Genomic DNA, 17,962 nt, shown 5'->3' with positions numbered 1-17,962 from the left:
AGAATGAAAAAAAATAATAAGATGAGTCGTATGCAGTACAACATACGGCATTCTCCAACCATGTACGTACAGAAACTGGTAGGTACGAAGTGAGAAATGAACAGAATGAGGTGTAAAAATTTGGAGAGAAGTACAAATAATATGACACAGGTACGTACATCAGGCCTGACACGCGGGGTCCTGTTGGGGATTGGAAGGGTAGTGAGGGACAAGGAGGGAGAGATGGGATGGGGTTTGAGGGAGAGATGAGGCTAGCAGGGAGGGAGGGGGGGCAAGAGAGGATGGGAAGGGATACAGGTTGTTGTGGGAGGAGAGATGCAGTTGTGTGGAGGGGTGGGAGAGTGATGGGGGACAAGGAGGGCGTGAGGGAGTGGAGTAGAGGGTGGTATGGAGGCAGCCGAGAGGGGGGTGCCCCCCCCACCACCCAGGTGGTGGGGGGGGCACCCGCCATTTTACTGCCATTTCACTGCCCTGCTCCTAACTCACACCCCCCTCTCTCATATACCTCTCCACCCCAACCCTCCATCTCATCCTCGGCCTCCCCCTCCCTCTTCCCCCCTCCACCTCACTCACATACACTCTCTTCGTCAGTCTTTCACCCTCCATCCTCTCCACATGGCCAAACCACCTCAGTGTGTTCCTCATAACGCTTCCTATCACATCCACATCAACACTACAACGCTCCTTTATATCCTCATTCGTCAGCCTGTCTCTCCATGTGACTCCACAGGCTCCTCTTAAATAACTCATTTTTTTTTTTTTTTGCCGTAACTCCTTTCAATTTCATCATATCAACATGAAACCAAAACCTAAAGGTGTATCTTTGAAATTTTCATCCTATAATATGCCTCATTACATCAGGGGGTCACCCCTCACTTAGCAGTAAGGGAGTCAGTGTCACGTGGGTAGGGCCTAAAATTTCAAATGGGCATAAAATTGTCAATTTTCACCCAATTTACTCCAAATCTGACACGTGACATCTTTGACTAAATACCCTGTTGCCTTTATACGTCAGCACTAAAATGACTGCTGTGAACGGGTTTCCTGTGCCTTGGCACCACTTTCATTTTTTTTTCTTTTTTTTCCACCTAAGGATGGGGTGATGGAGGGTCCAGTGGACAAAAAAGAAACGTAAATGAGGGAGTAACCAATAGTGTCCAATCAAATGAGCAACATTGTCTGACAGCTTTAGGAAAAATATATAGGAAAGAAAAGGAAGCTTCAAAATGCTTACATGCGTCGAGCTTGGTCACCTAATGGTAGCCTTCCACACTGCTTAATCTCTGCCAGCCTCCCTATTCAGTCCCTTATCCCTGCGGTCACACTCTACGACCTCATCCAAGAACTTTTTTGGTCTCACTCTTGCAACTCTACCTGAGATGTTCACACTTCACACCCTCCACACCCAGTTGTCATTCTCCATCCTCTCAACATGCATAAATCCTCTCAATGCTTCTTCATCACAGCATTAATACATTCATGTCTTACAAGAATGGAAATACAGTACATTGTGATAAAAAGGCTACCTTCATTTGTTTAAAAGGACAGCCCCCTTGCCATTGGTATACAGATAGACAGACAGAAACAGACAGAGACAACCAAAGGCTGATGGACAAAGAGACGGATAAAGACAGACAGACAGACATGGCACATAATACACAGAGATATACCTGTTCTGGATTGCCAGGATACTGTTGTTCTGCGTATTTCTTGAACTGTTCGTAAGTTTGCTGATTTAAGGCTTCTTGTATCTGCCGCCTGGAAGTAAACCAATCCTGGTAAAAATCAACAGCACACAAAACATGCCTCTTACTAGACACCATGCACTTTATCTTGGCCTAAAGCTGCCATCTCTCCATCTTGACAGCTGAACTGTAATGATATACCAACACTAGAATATGGTGATAATACATGATATCATTACAAAGCAATGCCTCTGCAGCTTGTATCACTCCATGGCAGGATACAAGCCTCTCCTGGATTTTCCACATGGTTTCATTTACGAAGAAAATAGCCAATATTACCCATCCTCTCTAGGTTGTGACTCAGATGGAAGAGGGAGGGTGCTCTTAGTCTGACTGTTACTATCTCAAAGCAGTGCTTATGCCTGCTCCCTGAGCAGGCTTGTCTCCACCCCCGAAAAGCCACCTCCACCTTATTCGGCTGGGGCAGAGACCTAAGTGAGCCTCAAGAGAAGTGGGAAATGAGGTGTCCTGGCTGACATCCTCCACATCCATCTCATTCCTGGAGAGGTGGAGAACGAGGTGTCCTGGCTGACAGCCTCTGCATCCATCTCATCCCTACCCTTGAAAGGCCTCTACCACCCTTTCCCAAATAGGCTACCATATCTTCCAGCTAGGGCTCTGGCTCAAGAGGGCCTTGAGAGAGGTGACAGATAAGCTGGTCTTGCCATTTTCATCCACATCTTCTTCATCCCCATCCCTGAACGAGTGGGGCAGTGCTTTTAGCCTGACTGCTGCTATTAATCTGACTGTTACTAGGTCAAAGCAGCACCCAAGCCTGCTCACCATGGTTATGTTGCACTCAACAAGCAGGCACAAAGCAATGACATCTACAGATATCTGGAGATCATCACATACTATCACTACAGTACTACTACTACTATTACTACTACTACTACTACTGATAGCAACTGTTTCATTTCATTTATAAAGGCTCCTACATGTTTGCATCCATTGCCCTTGGTCATCTAATGATGACTCTCCACACTGCTAAATCTTTGGCAACCGACCCATTCAGTCCCCACTCCTTGAGGTCACATTCTATGACCTCATCCCAGGACTTTTTTGGTCTGTCCTTCATAATCCTACCCTCAATGTTCATACCTCTCCCCCACTGTCATCTTCTATTCTCTTCACATGCCTAAATCATCTCAATCTATTACTCCTCATCACAACACTAATACAATACATTCAAATCCCATCATCTCTCTTGGCTCTTCATTTGATATCCTTACCCCCACAGGCTTCTCATTCGAGGATGTCCTACACATCTCTAGTAGGTGGTGGCGACCATCATCCACTCACTTGATGTAGTGCTGCCTACTTCTTCCTTAGCCTGTATCATTCTTTTTCTGTGCCAGCCCCCCTCTCTTCCTATTTCTCCCATCTTTCCTGTCACTTCTCATTGCTTTTCATTCCTTTACAGGTGGCTTTACATTGAGTGACAAGCTAAATGGTTTCTTATAAGCCAAGAAACCATTTACAATGCTGGGTGGTAACCATATAGCCAAACCATACGTGCTCCCTATGTGTCAGCAAGTGGGTTGGTGGAGGGTTAGTGCCCCTCCCCGTAAAACAACTCAAAGTCAAATGGTCACCCCTTTCGGGATTATGGCGTCTGGCAATAGATAGATGGATGTTTATGCCTATGAATATCATTTTCCCTTTCTGCTTACATCTCACTGCCATACAGTGTTGCACTCCCATAACATGCTACATACATGGACCCCTTACCACGGATGGAGAGTCCTCTCAATGTCAGGAGAGATCACAGTTCCCTGAACTTCTTTCAAACACTCCCACCCCTAAATGAAACACTAACTCCTGTCCCACTACCAGCACATAACATGTCCTTCAAATAACAAACTTCCCCACACAAACTCAAGAGACTCACCAGCAAGATCAATCCTTTCCCCACTTCACAATCTCTATATGCTCTCCCCTACACATGCAAAATCAGCATTATTTTGCAGTCTACTTCCAATACCACAATAGCTCTTATGCACTCACTTATCACAAACACCACACAGGATGGAGTTACCTTCCACACCCTTGTGGCAAACTGTACATGGCCACAATCCCTCTGCTTTGACATTACTGCCACCAGCACTAGATATTCAGTTGTTTTTGTTCCATCAGAGGCTTCATGCCCAGAACTAGGCAACTCAGTTTTGGCATTAAGTGCAAAATAATAATATAATAATAATAATAATAATAATAATAGCAATCATCCTCATCCTCATCCTTTTGACCTCAATTCCCACCAACGGAGTAAGGTAGGATTCAAAGAGGAAGAAAAAACCTGACAGGAAGGATTATCAAAAGTCCGCCCAGTTAAATATAATAACAATTAGGAAACCAATACATACTTTGTTTCCTCTTGCTTTCTTCGCTCCTCTTCCTCTTTCCTCCTCTCCTCTTCTTCCAGTTTTCTTCTTTCCTCTTCTTCCTTTTTCCTCTCTTCTTCTTCTTTTCTGTAAAATAGTATCACAACCATCATAATTCTTGTTTCCTCTCTCTCTTTCTTTTCCAAGTATCATATGGAATACAATTACAGTAAAAGTCCTCTCATTTGGCATCTTCAGGACCAAGTGGGTGCCGAAATAGCAGAAACTGTCGAATGACTGGGAAAACCTGCCAAAAAGTTTCTAGAAATCATTGTCGGTCACCCTGATGCAATCAGTGTCTAGCAAGTATTACTGGTCAACCCCAAGCTTTAAATATTTAATAAGCAACTTAAATTTAATGTACTGAATGATACAATAAACATACAGTAGAACCTCTCTCATTCAGACTATATGGAGGGAAGGGTTGTCCGAATTAGCAGATTGTCCGGACCATCAGGGTAATCTCCAGTTCACACCAAAAACTATCTACATATGGTATGTTTGTTAATTATTAACATATGTGGCATATGTCAACCCTACGTAACTGCAAAAGATGAAAGGATACTAAAATAACCAAACTAATCATGTACGATAGTTTTGTATTGCATAATTTACAGGTAAGGCCATAACAAGAAACTAGCCTACATTTTAAATTGTAGTAAGTGACTAAGGCCCGTGTAGGCAAAAAAATTCATTAATTAATTAACTGTAATATTTGGAATAAAAAGAAAACTTATGTAGGCAAAAAATACATTGTCATCTTTGGCATATTGATAACGCCCATATGGGCAAAAGAAGCTAATGTTTGATGTACAAGTAAAGCACATTTAAGTACAAAAAATAACCTACAGTAATCATTAAACACTGCAGAATATTCTGACCCATTTTTGTGTATGCAAACTCCTCCTTTTAACACCTTTATTCATTGCTGAAGCTACACTTGCACTAAGGGGCATGGTAAGGAGGCTTAACTTTTAAAATACAGCATAAAAATATAAATGGTTGGTGAACTAGTTGATGGAACGAATGCTAGCGTGTGTTTAAACAGGCACCCATGTTGTGACCTAGTGTGATCCGAGACTAAACAAATGACGATCGCTCTCCGCGCCGATACTAAAAATGACTTTAGAATTACTTTCAACATATTTCTGGAGCTTATTATTTTTAAATTTTGTCCGAATTAACAGAAATCCGGTACAAAGGGGTCCGGACCAAAGAGGTTCTACTGTACTTATCATACTCTAGGTGTATTTACATATGTACACCACAAAATAGCACAACAAAATTTCCAAACTTTCAAAAGGTCCTGCTCACAAAGCCAGACACTCAAGAGTCATTTTGGCTAACTGCCCATGCAGTGTTGGCAAGCAGAAATCTTCAAAAGCGCTAAGCTCAAATTCAAAATGTGCTAAGCTATAGGTGAACTGTTCAAATTTTCGCACTAAATTGGACTTCAAAACGTGCTAGATATAGAAGAAAATCCAATATTCATTGGCACTAAATTACAGTATTATGAAAAGCACTAGGTCTAGCGCCAACAGTGCCAGATTGGCAACTATGGGCACACGGGTAACAGCGATGAGCTGGTGACCCAGTTGTGGGTGCTGACCAGCTCGGCATCATGTGTCTGAAGAGCAAGGAACTTTTGTAATGAGACTATTTATGAAAACCACCTTAGCCTTTATCATTCTTTTGCTGTGCCTTCTATCCTCTCTTCCTATTTCTCCCATCTTTCCTGTCACTTCTTATTGCTTTTCTTTCCGTGACAGGTGGCTTTACATTGAGTGACAAGCCAAATGGTTTCCTGTAAGCCAAGAAACCATTTACAATGCTGGGTGGTAACCATATAACCAAACCATACGTGCTCTCTACGTGTCAACAAGTGGGTTGGTGAAGGGTTAGTGCCCCTCCCTGTAAAACAAGTAACTCAAAGTCAAATGGCCATCCCTTACGGGATTATGGCATCTGGCAATAGATAGACAGATAGACCAAAAGACCGGAAAGACCGTAAGACCAGATGCCGAATGAGAGGACTTTTACTGTATCCTGATTTCCTGTCACCTTAAAACAAAATGATTTCCCTACATATAACCATAAGAACTGATTATTACTTGACAAAAATATTGCCTTGGTTGACACAAATTTTGAGAACAAACACAATATATTCCTGCATCATCATCATCATCATTATGACCTCTTTTTCCTCTTATGGATTTGTGACGGTCCCTTGTCCTACTAAACTACAAGGCGTCAAATGGTTATATGTTGAGATGTGACGATACCAAGACGTTGGCCGATACCGATACCCACTTTTCAGCTGATACTGATACCGATACTTTTTTATTTTTATTTTATTTATTTGATTTCATTTTGATTTATTTGATGCCAATAACGTGAGTGTTGTTAATGCAGAAGCAATATAGTAATCGACATATAATATTAATACAGTATATGACAATGTTACATCATACATGTAATAATTATAACGTAATATAATATCATAACCATCTGTTTATCACTGTCATGAAACATGAGTGTCTTGAATCACATAATTAATCAGAAAAGTATCGGAGTATTGGCCATATTTTTACCTTGCCAATACTGATACCAATACTGTACTACAAAAAAAAAAAAAAAAAAAAAAAGGCCGATACAGCCGATACCGTTACTATCGGCACATCTCCAGTTATATGGCAACCGTTCAACACAACCAATGGCTTCCTGGATTGTAGGAAACTATTTAACTTAACACTCAGTGTTGTCACATGAAAACAGCACTACATCAAACAAGCAAATGTTGAGTGCTGCTACCCACAACATATATATGCCATATTGGTTAAAATGACCCGGAGGTCATCATCATCTTTAACACTCTGTCCCCTCCTGGCAACACCTGGACAGGGGAGAGCCATGACAGAAGTATCTCCAAACTACCTTTTTCTCACACATCATTCTCACACTTTCAAACCCTCCTCTTCCTGCTCTTTCTTCAATGTACTGTTCCATTCCCTTTTTCCACACCAGATAAGGTCTGCCTCTACCAATGCTACTCTCAGTATCATTTTCACGCACTTTCTCTGGCACCAATCTATGTGCATTCTTTGTACGGTACATGTCCACACCATCTCTCAGCATATTCCTTTTTATCCACTCAACAAGTATATACCTCACATAGTACTATGCATTAAAATGAAAACTAGGTCCCTAGGTTCATAAACATACGCCAGCCTCTCCTTTTCCAGTTTGTCTGCCCAGAGAGCCTCAACGTATGGACGGAAGGTAGGCACCAGGTCGCTCAGTTTATTGATGAATAGGTGTTTGGCTTCATTTCTTGTCATGGATCCCAGTGCCTGCCACGCTACTCTGGAATAAGAAAACACCCACTTAGGTTAACCTCTGAAGTACTATGACTCATGAAAATCAGTTTGCTAGTTTGCCACAAAGAGTCCAGTGACTGATGATAGCAGAAGGTCTGCCCAAAACCGCCAAGCACTAAGCCAGCCCTTTTTATGATGTCAGTGGTTCCTACCCAATAAAAACTAAGGGATGAGGTGGTAGGATGGAAGATCCCACCCCCTCACCAGGTCTGTAGTCAGTTTGCTAGTTTGCCACATAAAGTCCTATGACTGACAATCATAGAAGGTCTGTCAAAAACTGAGAAGCAGACTGTAGCACCAGTTGAGCAGGGCAGTACTCCCAAGGTGGATGGAAAGTTGATGACAGGGAGAGCTGGAGCTCCTGTTTCATCAGCCCTCAGGACTAGGTCCTGACCATCCCCCTTTGCTGAACTTTTTTCAGTGTCTCAGTAACACAAAGAGTAGGCCAGCATGTTCTCCAATACAAGTTTCTCTAACTATCAACACCAAACTACATGCACAGTACACACTACACTTCCATTTAAAAAAAAAAAAAAAAAAAAAAAAAAAAAAAAAAAAAAATGGCAGCACAAAACATGGTCTGAGAGTATCCAGGGGGGGGGAGGAACATAAATGCCCCCACCTTCCACCCCTCTCCCAGTGATGACTCGAGCTGCATGGAACCACTGTCTGACTCTCTTCTTCTTCATTTCTGCAACATTCGTGGCCTTTCCTCTAACTTTCGCTCTGTTGAGCACCACCTCTCCTTCTCTAAACCTCACCTTCTTCTCCTAACTGAGACTCAGCTGTCAAATCCTTTTCTGTATCCTCCTACTTCCTCTATACTCATTTCAAAGCTGTTGTGTATATGTACGCAACGACTAATCTTGCTCTAGTGTTCCTGAACACGATTCTTCTGAATTCTCTACACTCTGGCTTCGGCTTTCCTGTCATTCTCTGACTAAATATATCTCCACTGTTTACTTATCTCCTAATCCTACTGACTATCAAAAATTCTTTGACTATATTACTTCTACGATGGAACACATTCTATCCACTTCTCCTTTCTCTGAAATCTCCATTCTAGATTTCAATGTTCACCACAACCTTTGGCTCTCCTCTCCTTTCACTGAACCACCTGGTGAACAAGCCTATACCTTTTCTATCCTTAATGACCTAGAGCAGCTTGTACAGCACCCTACTCATATCCCTGACCACCTTGGAGAGAGCTCCAACATACTTGACCTCTTCCTTACAACTAATCCTTCTGCTTACATTGTTAATCTTTTCTCTCCGTTGGGCTCCTCTGATCACAACCTTATCACCTTAACCTGTCCTATCGCTCCTGTACACCTGTGGACCCTCCAAAGAAACGTCGTCTGTGACACTTTGGAGCTGTGGATTAGGAAGCCCTCAGGCAGTACTTGTTTGATTTTTCCTACCCCCTGGGGGTAGGGTTTTTTTTCAAGAATACTCCCTCAGTATCCCTGCTTGTCGTAAAAGGCGACTGAAAGGGTTGGCGGAGGGTTAGTGCCCCTCCCCGGAAAACAACTAACTAAAAAAACAAACACGAAGCCTTGGACAAGGACTGACCTAACAATGACGACCAAGCACTGGACAAAGGACTTGGTAATGGCTACATGGAATGTAAGAGGAGCAAATGATGAGGTGAAAGAGAGAGAGAGAGATTGTCCAGGTGCTTGAGGGTGCGAAAGTGGATGTATGTGGAATAACTGAAACAAAATGGAGAGGAGAATGTGTGAGAGAATGGGAGTATGGATGGGGCATATGTGCAGGAGTAGGTGAGAATGAGAGGGCAAAGAAAGGAGCATGTATATTTGTGAGTAAAAGATGGAAGAAGAGCATAAGACAGTATGGATCAGTTGGGTCAAGGATTTTTGCGGGTAAAGTTGAAAGTTGGAATACAAGTGTGGGGCGTTGTGTGTGTGTATGCGCCAATGTATGATCGTGCTAGCAGAGTGAGAGAAGAGTTCTGGACAAATGTGGAAGTGTGCATGGAAAAGTTTGGAAGGAATGAGAGAGTGTTTTTGATCGGTGATATGAATGGTAATGTAGTGAATGTGAAGGTGGATGGAATAGTTGGTGAGTGGGGTGTGCCTGCTGAGATAGATGAGAATGGCAGTGTGTTAGTGGACATTTGTGCTGGGAGGGGGTTGGTGATAGCCAATACCCTCTTCAGGCATAAAATGATCCACAGGTATACATGGCGAGTGATGAGAAGGGTGGGAGGTGAACTGAATGAAAGGAAGGCAATGATTGATTATGTGTGTGTGGATGAAAGGATGCGAAGATGTGTAATGGATGCAAGAGCTTATAGAGGTTGGGGGAGTGGACTATCTGACCACTGCTTGGTGGTGGCCAGAATTAGGATCCAAGTAAGATGGAGGAATAGAAGAAGGGGAAGATGAGAGGAAGGAGTAGTTGCAAGGAGAGTGGAAAGGTTACAAGAGGATAAGAAAAAGGCAGAGTATAAGAGAGATGTGGAGGAACGATTGGGCAAATATGAATTGGAGCAGATGGGGGACGTGGAAGATGTGTGTAGGATACTTACAGAAAAAATATGTGCAGCATGTGATGTGGTGTGTGGGAGGAAGAGAAGACGGAGGGGGGTGCAAGGAACAGCGTGGTGGACTGAAGAGGTGACACAGGCTGTGGCACAAAAGAAGAAAGCATACAATGAATGGATGAGAAATAGGGGCATGGAAGAAGTTGAGAGGCGGAAGAGAGTGTTATATGTACAAAGAAAGAGAGAGGTGAAAAGATTAGTAAGAGAGAGTGGATGAGGAATTTGGAAGGAATTTGAGTGTAAAGTGGAGGGACTGTAAGAAAATGTTCTGGAAAGTTGTGAAGAGAGTAAGACAGGGTGGAAGTGAGGTTAGCAGGGAAGTGAAAGATAAAAATGGTAGATTACTAGTGGAGAAGGGAGAAAAAGTGAGCAGATGGAGAGAACACTTTGTGGAACTGTTGAACATACAGGATGGAAGTAATACGAGTATAAGTGGCCGGGGAATGGCTGGGAGAAGGAGGGAGGTATGAGAAGACAGGAAGAAATCAGTAGGATAGAAGCTGTGGACGCAATGAAGAAACTTAAATTGGGGAAAGCCCCAGGAATTGATGGAATGTGTGGTGAAATGCTGAAGCATGGGGTAAAGATAGTAACAGAATGCATGTAGAAGATGTGCAGATTGGCCTGGGAGGAAAGTAGAGTCCCGAAGGATTGGAAGTCATGTATAATTATTCCCTTGTACAAAGGAAAAGGGGAAAAAGAGGTGTGTGGTAATCATAGGGGCATTTGTCTTCTTAGTGTAATAGGAAAACGTTATGGTAGGATACTTATTGACAGAGTTAGAGAAAGAACAGAGGAATCAGTTGGAGAAGAACAGGGAGGCTTTAGGAAGGGAAGAGGTTGTGTAGATCAGATAATCATTCTTAGATCTTTAGTGGAAAAGTTTCTAGAGAAGGGAAAGAAGTTGTATGCGGCTTTCATGGATTTGGAGAAAGCATATGACAGGGTGGATAGACAAGGATTGTGGAAAGTATTAAGAATATATGGAGTAGATGGGAAGTTGTTGAATGCTGTGAAGAGTATGCATGATGGTGCTAAGGCTGCAGTTTGTGTGGATGGTAAACTAAGTGAACTTTTCTCTTTGAAGGTTGGGTTGAAACAGGGATGTGTCATGTCTCCATGGTTGTTCAATCTGTACATGGATGGGGTAATAAAAGAGGTACAAGGTAGGGTAGTGGCCCTGGTGAGAGAGGATAGTGTTTGGAAACTTCCTGTACTGTTGTTTCCAGATGATACTGTGTTGTTGAGCGAAGACGAAGGGGAGCTGCAAGGCTTGGTGGATGAATTTGGGAGTGTGTGTAAGAAACGGAATCTAAAGGTGAATGTAGGGAAGAGTAAAGTGATGGTCTTTGAGAGAGGTGAAGTCAGTGAATGTACAGTGACGTTGGATGGTGAGGAATTTGAAAATGTGAGTACGTTTAAGTACTTGGGTAGTGTGATGAGTAAGGATGGAGGTTTGGAGGGTGAAGTGCTTGAAAGGGTACAGCAGGGAAGAAAGGTTGCTAGTTCTTTGAAAGCAGTGATAAGAAACAGGGAAGTGAGCATGGAAGTGAAAAAGTTACTACATGACAATATTGTGATACCAACTCTAATGTATGGAAGTGAAGCTTGGGCGTCGTTGGAAGGACACAAGTCAAGAGTGAGAGCAGTGGAAATGAGTTATTTAAGAGGAGCCTGTGGAGTCACATGGAGAGACAGGCTGACGAATGAGGATATAAAGAAGCGTTGCGGTGTAGATGTGGATATGATAGGAAGCATTATGAGGAACACACTGAGGTGGTTTGGCCATGTGTAGAGGACAGAGGGTGAGAGACTGACGAAGAGAGTGTATGTGAGTGAGGTGAAGGGGGGAAGAGGGAGGGGGAGGCCGAGGATGAGATGGAAGGATGGGGTGGAGAGGTATATGAGAGAGAGGGATGTGAGTTTGGAGCAGGGCAGTGAAATGGCAGGGGACAGGGTGACATGGAGGTGATTTGTTTGTGGCCACCCCAAACGGGATTGAGGCGTCTGGCAATAGATAGATAGATTATTGCTTCCATGGCCGGGGGCCATCTGAATTTGCCTTGCGCATTATGGAGGTTATTCTCTCAGGCATGGAAGCATACACTCCTTTCTCATATCCTCTGACTAATGCAAGAAAGCCTTGGTTTAATCACGCTTGTTCTAATGCTGTCCGCAACAAGGAGAGGGCCTATAAAAGGTACCAGAGCTAACCCACCCTTGAATCACATCTTTTATACGTTTCTGCCCAGAATCGTGCTAAGTCTGTTCTTCGCTCTGCTAAAAATAGTACTAAATGCTCTCAACTCTCCAACTCGAATTCTTCTCACTCCTTCTGGCACCTTGCCAAAAACCTTTCTAACAACTTTACCTCATCATCCTTCCCTCCTCTTTTCTACTCTGATGGCTCTGTAGCAATTTCTTCCACTGATAAAGCAGATCTTATTACTCAGACTTTCTCCTCCAATTCCACCTTCGACGATTCCAGTGCTGCTCCTCCATCATTTTCCCACTCTGACTTCCTTATGGTTGACGTTAAAATTTCTTCAGCTGATGTATTTTCTGCCATCACAGGCCTGAATACTAAGGCATATGGGCCTGATGGAGTCCCTCCTGTAGTTCTCAAGAACTGTGCTTCTGTGCTTACACCCTGCCTAGGCAACCTCTTTCGCCTTCGTCTATCAACTTGGACCTTTCCTTCTTGCTGGAAGTTTGCTCTCATTCAGCCAGTCCCAAATATGGGTGACCATTCGCAACCCTCTAACTATCGTCCAATTGCTTTAACATCCTGTGTCTCAAAAGTTTTCGAGTCAATTCTTAATAGAAAAATTCTAAAGCATCTTTCCAATCACAACCTTCTTTCTGATCGTCAGTATGGGTTCTGTCAGGGATGCTCCACTGGCGATCTTCTCACCTTCCTTTCAGACTCCTGGTCATCCTCCTTTCGGGACTTTGGCAAAAGCTTTGCCATTGCACTTGACATCTCAAAGGCTTTCAATCGAGTCTGGCATAAATCTTTAATTTCCAAACTGCCCTCTTACGGTTTCTATCCTTCTATCTGTGCCTTCATCTCTAGTTTCCTTTCTGAACCAATGTTGTAGATGGCCATCGTTCTTCTTCTAGATCTATCAACAGTGGTGTTCCTCAGGGCTCTGTCCTATCACCAACTCTCTTCCTTTTATTCATCAATGACCTTCTAAGCTGTACATCTAACCCTATCCACTCATATGCTGATGACTCCACCCTTCACTTTTCATTCGGTTCCTGCAACGTGCATCTCAGCAGTTACTTCAATAAACAAGGGATGAGGCTATGGCACACCAAATGTCTGACTTGGCTCATATCTCTGACTGGGGTAAAAATAATCTGGTTGTTTTTAATGCATTAAAGACTCAGTTTTTACACCTATCACCCCGACAAAATCTTCCACAAGTATACCCACTAAAGTTTCATAATATTCAGCTTAATCCTGCATCATCCTTGAACATGCTTGGGGTTTCATTTACTCACTACTTATCTTGGAAAGATAATATTACATCACTTGTAAAACCTGCTTCCAAGAGATAAGGTGTGCTAAGCCGACTCCATTCCTTCTTTACCCCTGTACAATTGTTGACTCTATACAGGGGTTTTATCCGCCCCTGTGTGGAGTACAACTCTCATGTGTGGGGAGGCTCCCCACATACAGCTCTTCTCAATAGGGTGGAGTCAAAGGCTTTTCGTCTCATTAACCCTCCACTCCTCTTACCGACTCCCTTCAAATTCTGTCTCTTCACCGCACAGTTGCATCTTTATCTCTTTTCTGTCGCTAATTCAATGGTCACTGTTCCTCTGAACTGTCTGCATGCATTCCTCCACCTCTACTACAGGCACATAGCACCCGTCTAGCAGCAAACTCTCATTCCTTTTCTGTCCAACTCTCTAATGCAACAGTTAACTATTACTCCCACTCCTTCATTTTTGCAACAGGTCAACTCTGGACCTGTCTCCCTCTGTCTGTATTTCCTGCTTCCTATGATCTCCAGTCTTTCAAACACAGTGTTTCCAGGCATCCCAAAATGATCGGATCTAGAATTTGGTTCTCTCTTGTACTGTACTTTGTTTTTCTCTTGGAAGGAACAATAATTGCGGGCTCGTGGCCTTTGGTTCCTTCTTCCTCGCATAAAAAAAAAAAATTAATCCAGCCACTTCTCCACCCCCCTCTGGCTGACTGGATACAGCCATCTCAGTCCCCTCCCACTCAAACTACCCACCAATACCAAATCTACGTTGTATCGGTGGGGAGTCTCATCCCCTCTCACCACCACCAGAGACCCCTCACCCCTCTTCCACCCCCCCCTTTCATATCAGAATGACTCAGCAATATCCCTCCTGTGATCACTTTGTGTGTTTCCTTCCACTATAATACCCCTACACTACCTCCACCACGCTGGGGGTGTGTCTCATGTCTCATTTGCCCTCACCCCCATCAGAAACCCCCCATCCCTCCTTCATCCCCAATTCATATTGAATGATGCAGTAATTTCCCTGCTATGATCCCTTTGTGTGTGTTTCTGCCCACCATAACCCTCACCCACACCACCTTCCCCTTGCATTGGGGGTGTGCCTCATCCTCCCCTCACCCCCACCAGAGACCCCCACCCCTCCTCCACTCCCCCTTATATGGAATGATGCAACAATTTCCTTGCTATGATCGCTTTGTGTGAATTTCCTCCCACCATAATACTCCCCCCATCACCTCCCCTGCACTGGAGTGTCTCATCCCCCCTTACCCACACCAGAGACCCCCAATCCCACCTCCACTGTCCTCTCTCCCAATTCTTTCTCCCGGCCATGATCAACCTGTGTCTGTGTACTCACCAAAATTTTTCTTTTTTTTCTTTTTGATTTTAACTCTCATGCTGACTCCTGCACCTAGTTTCATCAATGGAAATATATTTAACATTGACTTAATTGATTCTGGTAAGGTTCATTAATGATAATTAATTTTTTGCCGTGTTTTATGAGCTTGGATTTTTTTTTTTTTTTTTTTTTTACTCTCATGCTGACTCATACACCTAGTTTCAGCAACAAAAACGCATTTTTACATTGATTTCATTGATTTTGGTAAGATTGTTTAGCAAAAATTAGGTTTCTGCCAATGTTTTCCTGTTTTCTCTCTTACTGTGAGGATGGACTTTTGTAATCTTTGACGGGCAGTTTTGCGGTAACCATTAGGCCTACGGGACTGAGACTGGCACATTCAGGTGTGTAAATTAATCTCTTTAAATCTGCAAGAAAATTTTTACCTTGGTAAAAGTTGAAAAATCAACCTCAAACTGCGGCCGTGATGGGACACAGCCTTAGAAAAATGCAGTCTTTAGGGGTTAATACAGAACAGTACATGGTAGGTGGTGATGACCATCGTCCACCCACTTGATGTAGTGCTGCCTGCTTCTTCTTTCACCTTTATCATTCTTGTTCTGTGTCTGCCCTCTACCCTTCCTATTTCTTCCATCTTTCCTATCACTTTTTCTAACACTTTTCCTTTTTAGGTGGCTTTACACTGAGTGACAAGCCAAATGGTTTCCTGTAAGCCAGGGAACCATTTACAATGTTTGGCGGTAATCATATAACCAACACATATGTGTTCCCTATGTGTCAACAAGCGGGTTGACAGTGGGTCAGTGCCTCTTCCCGTAAAACAACTAACTCAGAAGTCAAACGGCCTCCCATTACAGAATTATGGCATCTGGCTATAGACAGATAAATAGACATACATACATACAAACTGGTGCCATGCCTCTCTTAAAGTATCCCCATATTATGGCTGAATATTCCTTAGTAACTAGGAAACAGACGTTCACGCTGAAGATGTGGAACGTGTCCGAACTCACCCAGTGCAAATTTTGACACATACCGGTACTATTTCACACCTTAATGTTGTCAAAGATCTCCCCAAATGGCAACAGTAGCCCACAGAGATCTCCCTAAATGCTGAGGGATACTTTTTTTACACCCCAACCTGTACTATAGTAGCATATAGAGATCTCCCTAAATGCTGAGGGATACTTTTTACACTCCAACCTGTACTACAGTAGCCTACAAAGATACCTCCCCAAATGGTGAGGGATACTTTTTTACACTCCAACCACAGTAGGCTACAGAGATCTTCCCAAATGGTGAGGGATACTTTTTTTACATCCCAACCTGTAAAACAGTGGCATACAGAGATCTTCCCAAATTGTGAGGGACACCTATTTAAACTCCAGCCTGTACTACAGTAGCCCACAGAGATTTCCCCAAATGGTGACACCCCAACCTGTACAGTATTATAATAGCATAAAGAGATCTCCCTAAATGGTGAGGGGTACTTTTTCACAGCCCAAGCTAAACATTTCTTAACACTCTTAAGTGAATTGCGGCTGAAGTATTCTGTCCGAGCGAGACAAGTGCATTCAGTATTGCCATACAATACAAAGTCCCCTACCGGATGATGACCATACATATGTAACTGACCTTTGGAGTAGATGGCTGGTTGTTCCGTGCGACACACTGTCATGGTATGGGGAATAATTGCGTGAAGTTATATCAAAATCTGTCCATGCTTGTGGAAGTTGCTGAGCGGACACAAAATTGCAGACAACCTTGTTTGAGCCCCAAATGTGACCTTGACCTTGGGAGTAGATGGCTTGTTGTTCATGCGACACACTGTCATGGTATGGGGTGCAATTGTGTGAAGTTATATCAAAATCTGTCCATGCATGTGGAAGTTGCAGAGCACACAGAAAATTCCAGACGAGCTAGTTTGAGCAACAAGTGTGACCTTCACCCTCAGAGCAGGTGATTGGTTGTTGTGAGCAAAACACCATCATGGTATGGGGAACAATTGTGTTAAGTTATACTAAAATCTGTCCATGCATGAGGAAGTTACAGAGCTGACATGAATATGCTGACAACCTTATCGGAGCCCCAAGTGTGACCTTGACCTTGGCAATAGACTGCTAGTTGTTTCATGCAACACACTATCATGGTATGGAGAACAACTGTGTGAAGTTACATCACAATCTGTCTATACATGTGGAAATTACAGAGAGGACACAAAATTGCTGACCTATAGTCCCCGACCAGTTTCAGTGGTAGGGTATTAATAACAGTAGGCCTTCAGTTTAACAGATCTCAATAAACCGGATATCATATTTAATGGACAGTAAAAAGGCCACTGAACTTCTGTCAGCTATATTGAACAATGTCCATTAAATGGGATGCAATGGGTCACTCACAATACATATGTTTCCTACCCTTTTTACTCCAACCTGGCATGAAATTGCCTCTCCCCATTGTGATTGCTGAGTTGTAATAACAGACTACAGGTATAGTAATAATGTAGCAATCATGATGAAATACAATGGCAAGACTATGAAAAAAGCTGCAAATGGGGCAAATCATGGGTCAAACTGGTGTAAAATGGGTATACAGTAGTTCTCATTCTCAGGATTAGAACATTTATTTTTAAACATGTGCCTGAAATCCCATCTTTGGGGGACCGGTGGATATAACAAACTATTGGCTTAATCACATCAGAATTCACCAAAATTAGTCCATTATAGTGAAGGTCTACAATAATAACACTTATAATAATTATCCACTCATCCATCATCCAAACAATACTGCCTCATACAGACAGGAGTGTAGAGACCTTGGGCAAGGGTACTCAGCCCTGATAATAATCTATATATCTACCTATCTATCTATCTATTGCCAGACACCTTAATCCCGTAAGGGGTGGCCACAAACAAATCGCCTCCATATCACCCTGTCCCCTGCCATTTCACTGCCCTGGTTCCAGCTCACACACCCCTCTCTCATATACCTCTCCACTTCATCCCTCCATCTCATCCTTGGCCTCCC

The 17,962-nt window shown here is 43.0% G+C and overlaps 1 protein-coding gene across 2 annotated transcripts in view; it reads right to left on the bottom strand.

The window, feature by feature from the left end:
• LOC145405284 (Golgi resident protein GCP60) overlaps nt 1-17,962 on the bottom strand; it is a 60,321-nt gene that overhangs the window by 20,753 nt on the left and 21,606 nt on the right. The window contains exons 4-6 of one of the 2 annotated variants that reach the window (XM_080276698.1): nt 7,352-7,492; nt 4,112-4,216; nt 1,671-1,758 (exon numbers count right to left, since the gene is read on the bottom strand). In XM_080276698.1, the coding sequence (XP_080132824.1) occupies nt 1,671-1,758; nt 4,112-4,216; nt 7,352-7,492 (334 nt within the window). The remainder of the gene's footprint in view (nt 1-1,670; nt 1,759-4,111; nt 4,217-7,351; nt 7,493-17,962) is intronic. The other variant, XM_080276699.1, reaches the window with a different exon arrangement.

This window comes from Coenobita brevimanus, chromosome 66 (assembly GCF_032717465.1).
Source record: "Coenobita brevimanus isolate Jiangsu-jjx chromosome 66, ASM3271746v2, whole genome shotgun sequence".
NCBI classification, from domain to species: Eukaryota; Metazoa; Arthropoda; class Malacostraca; order Decapoda; family Coenobitidae; genus Coenobita; species Coenobita brevimanus.
Note: the sequence above shows the minus strand (reverse complement) of the source record. Positions and strands in the feature narration are given on the sequence as shown.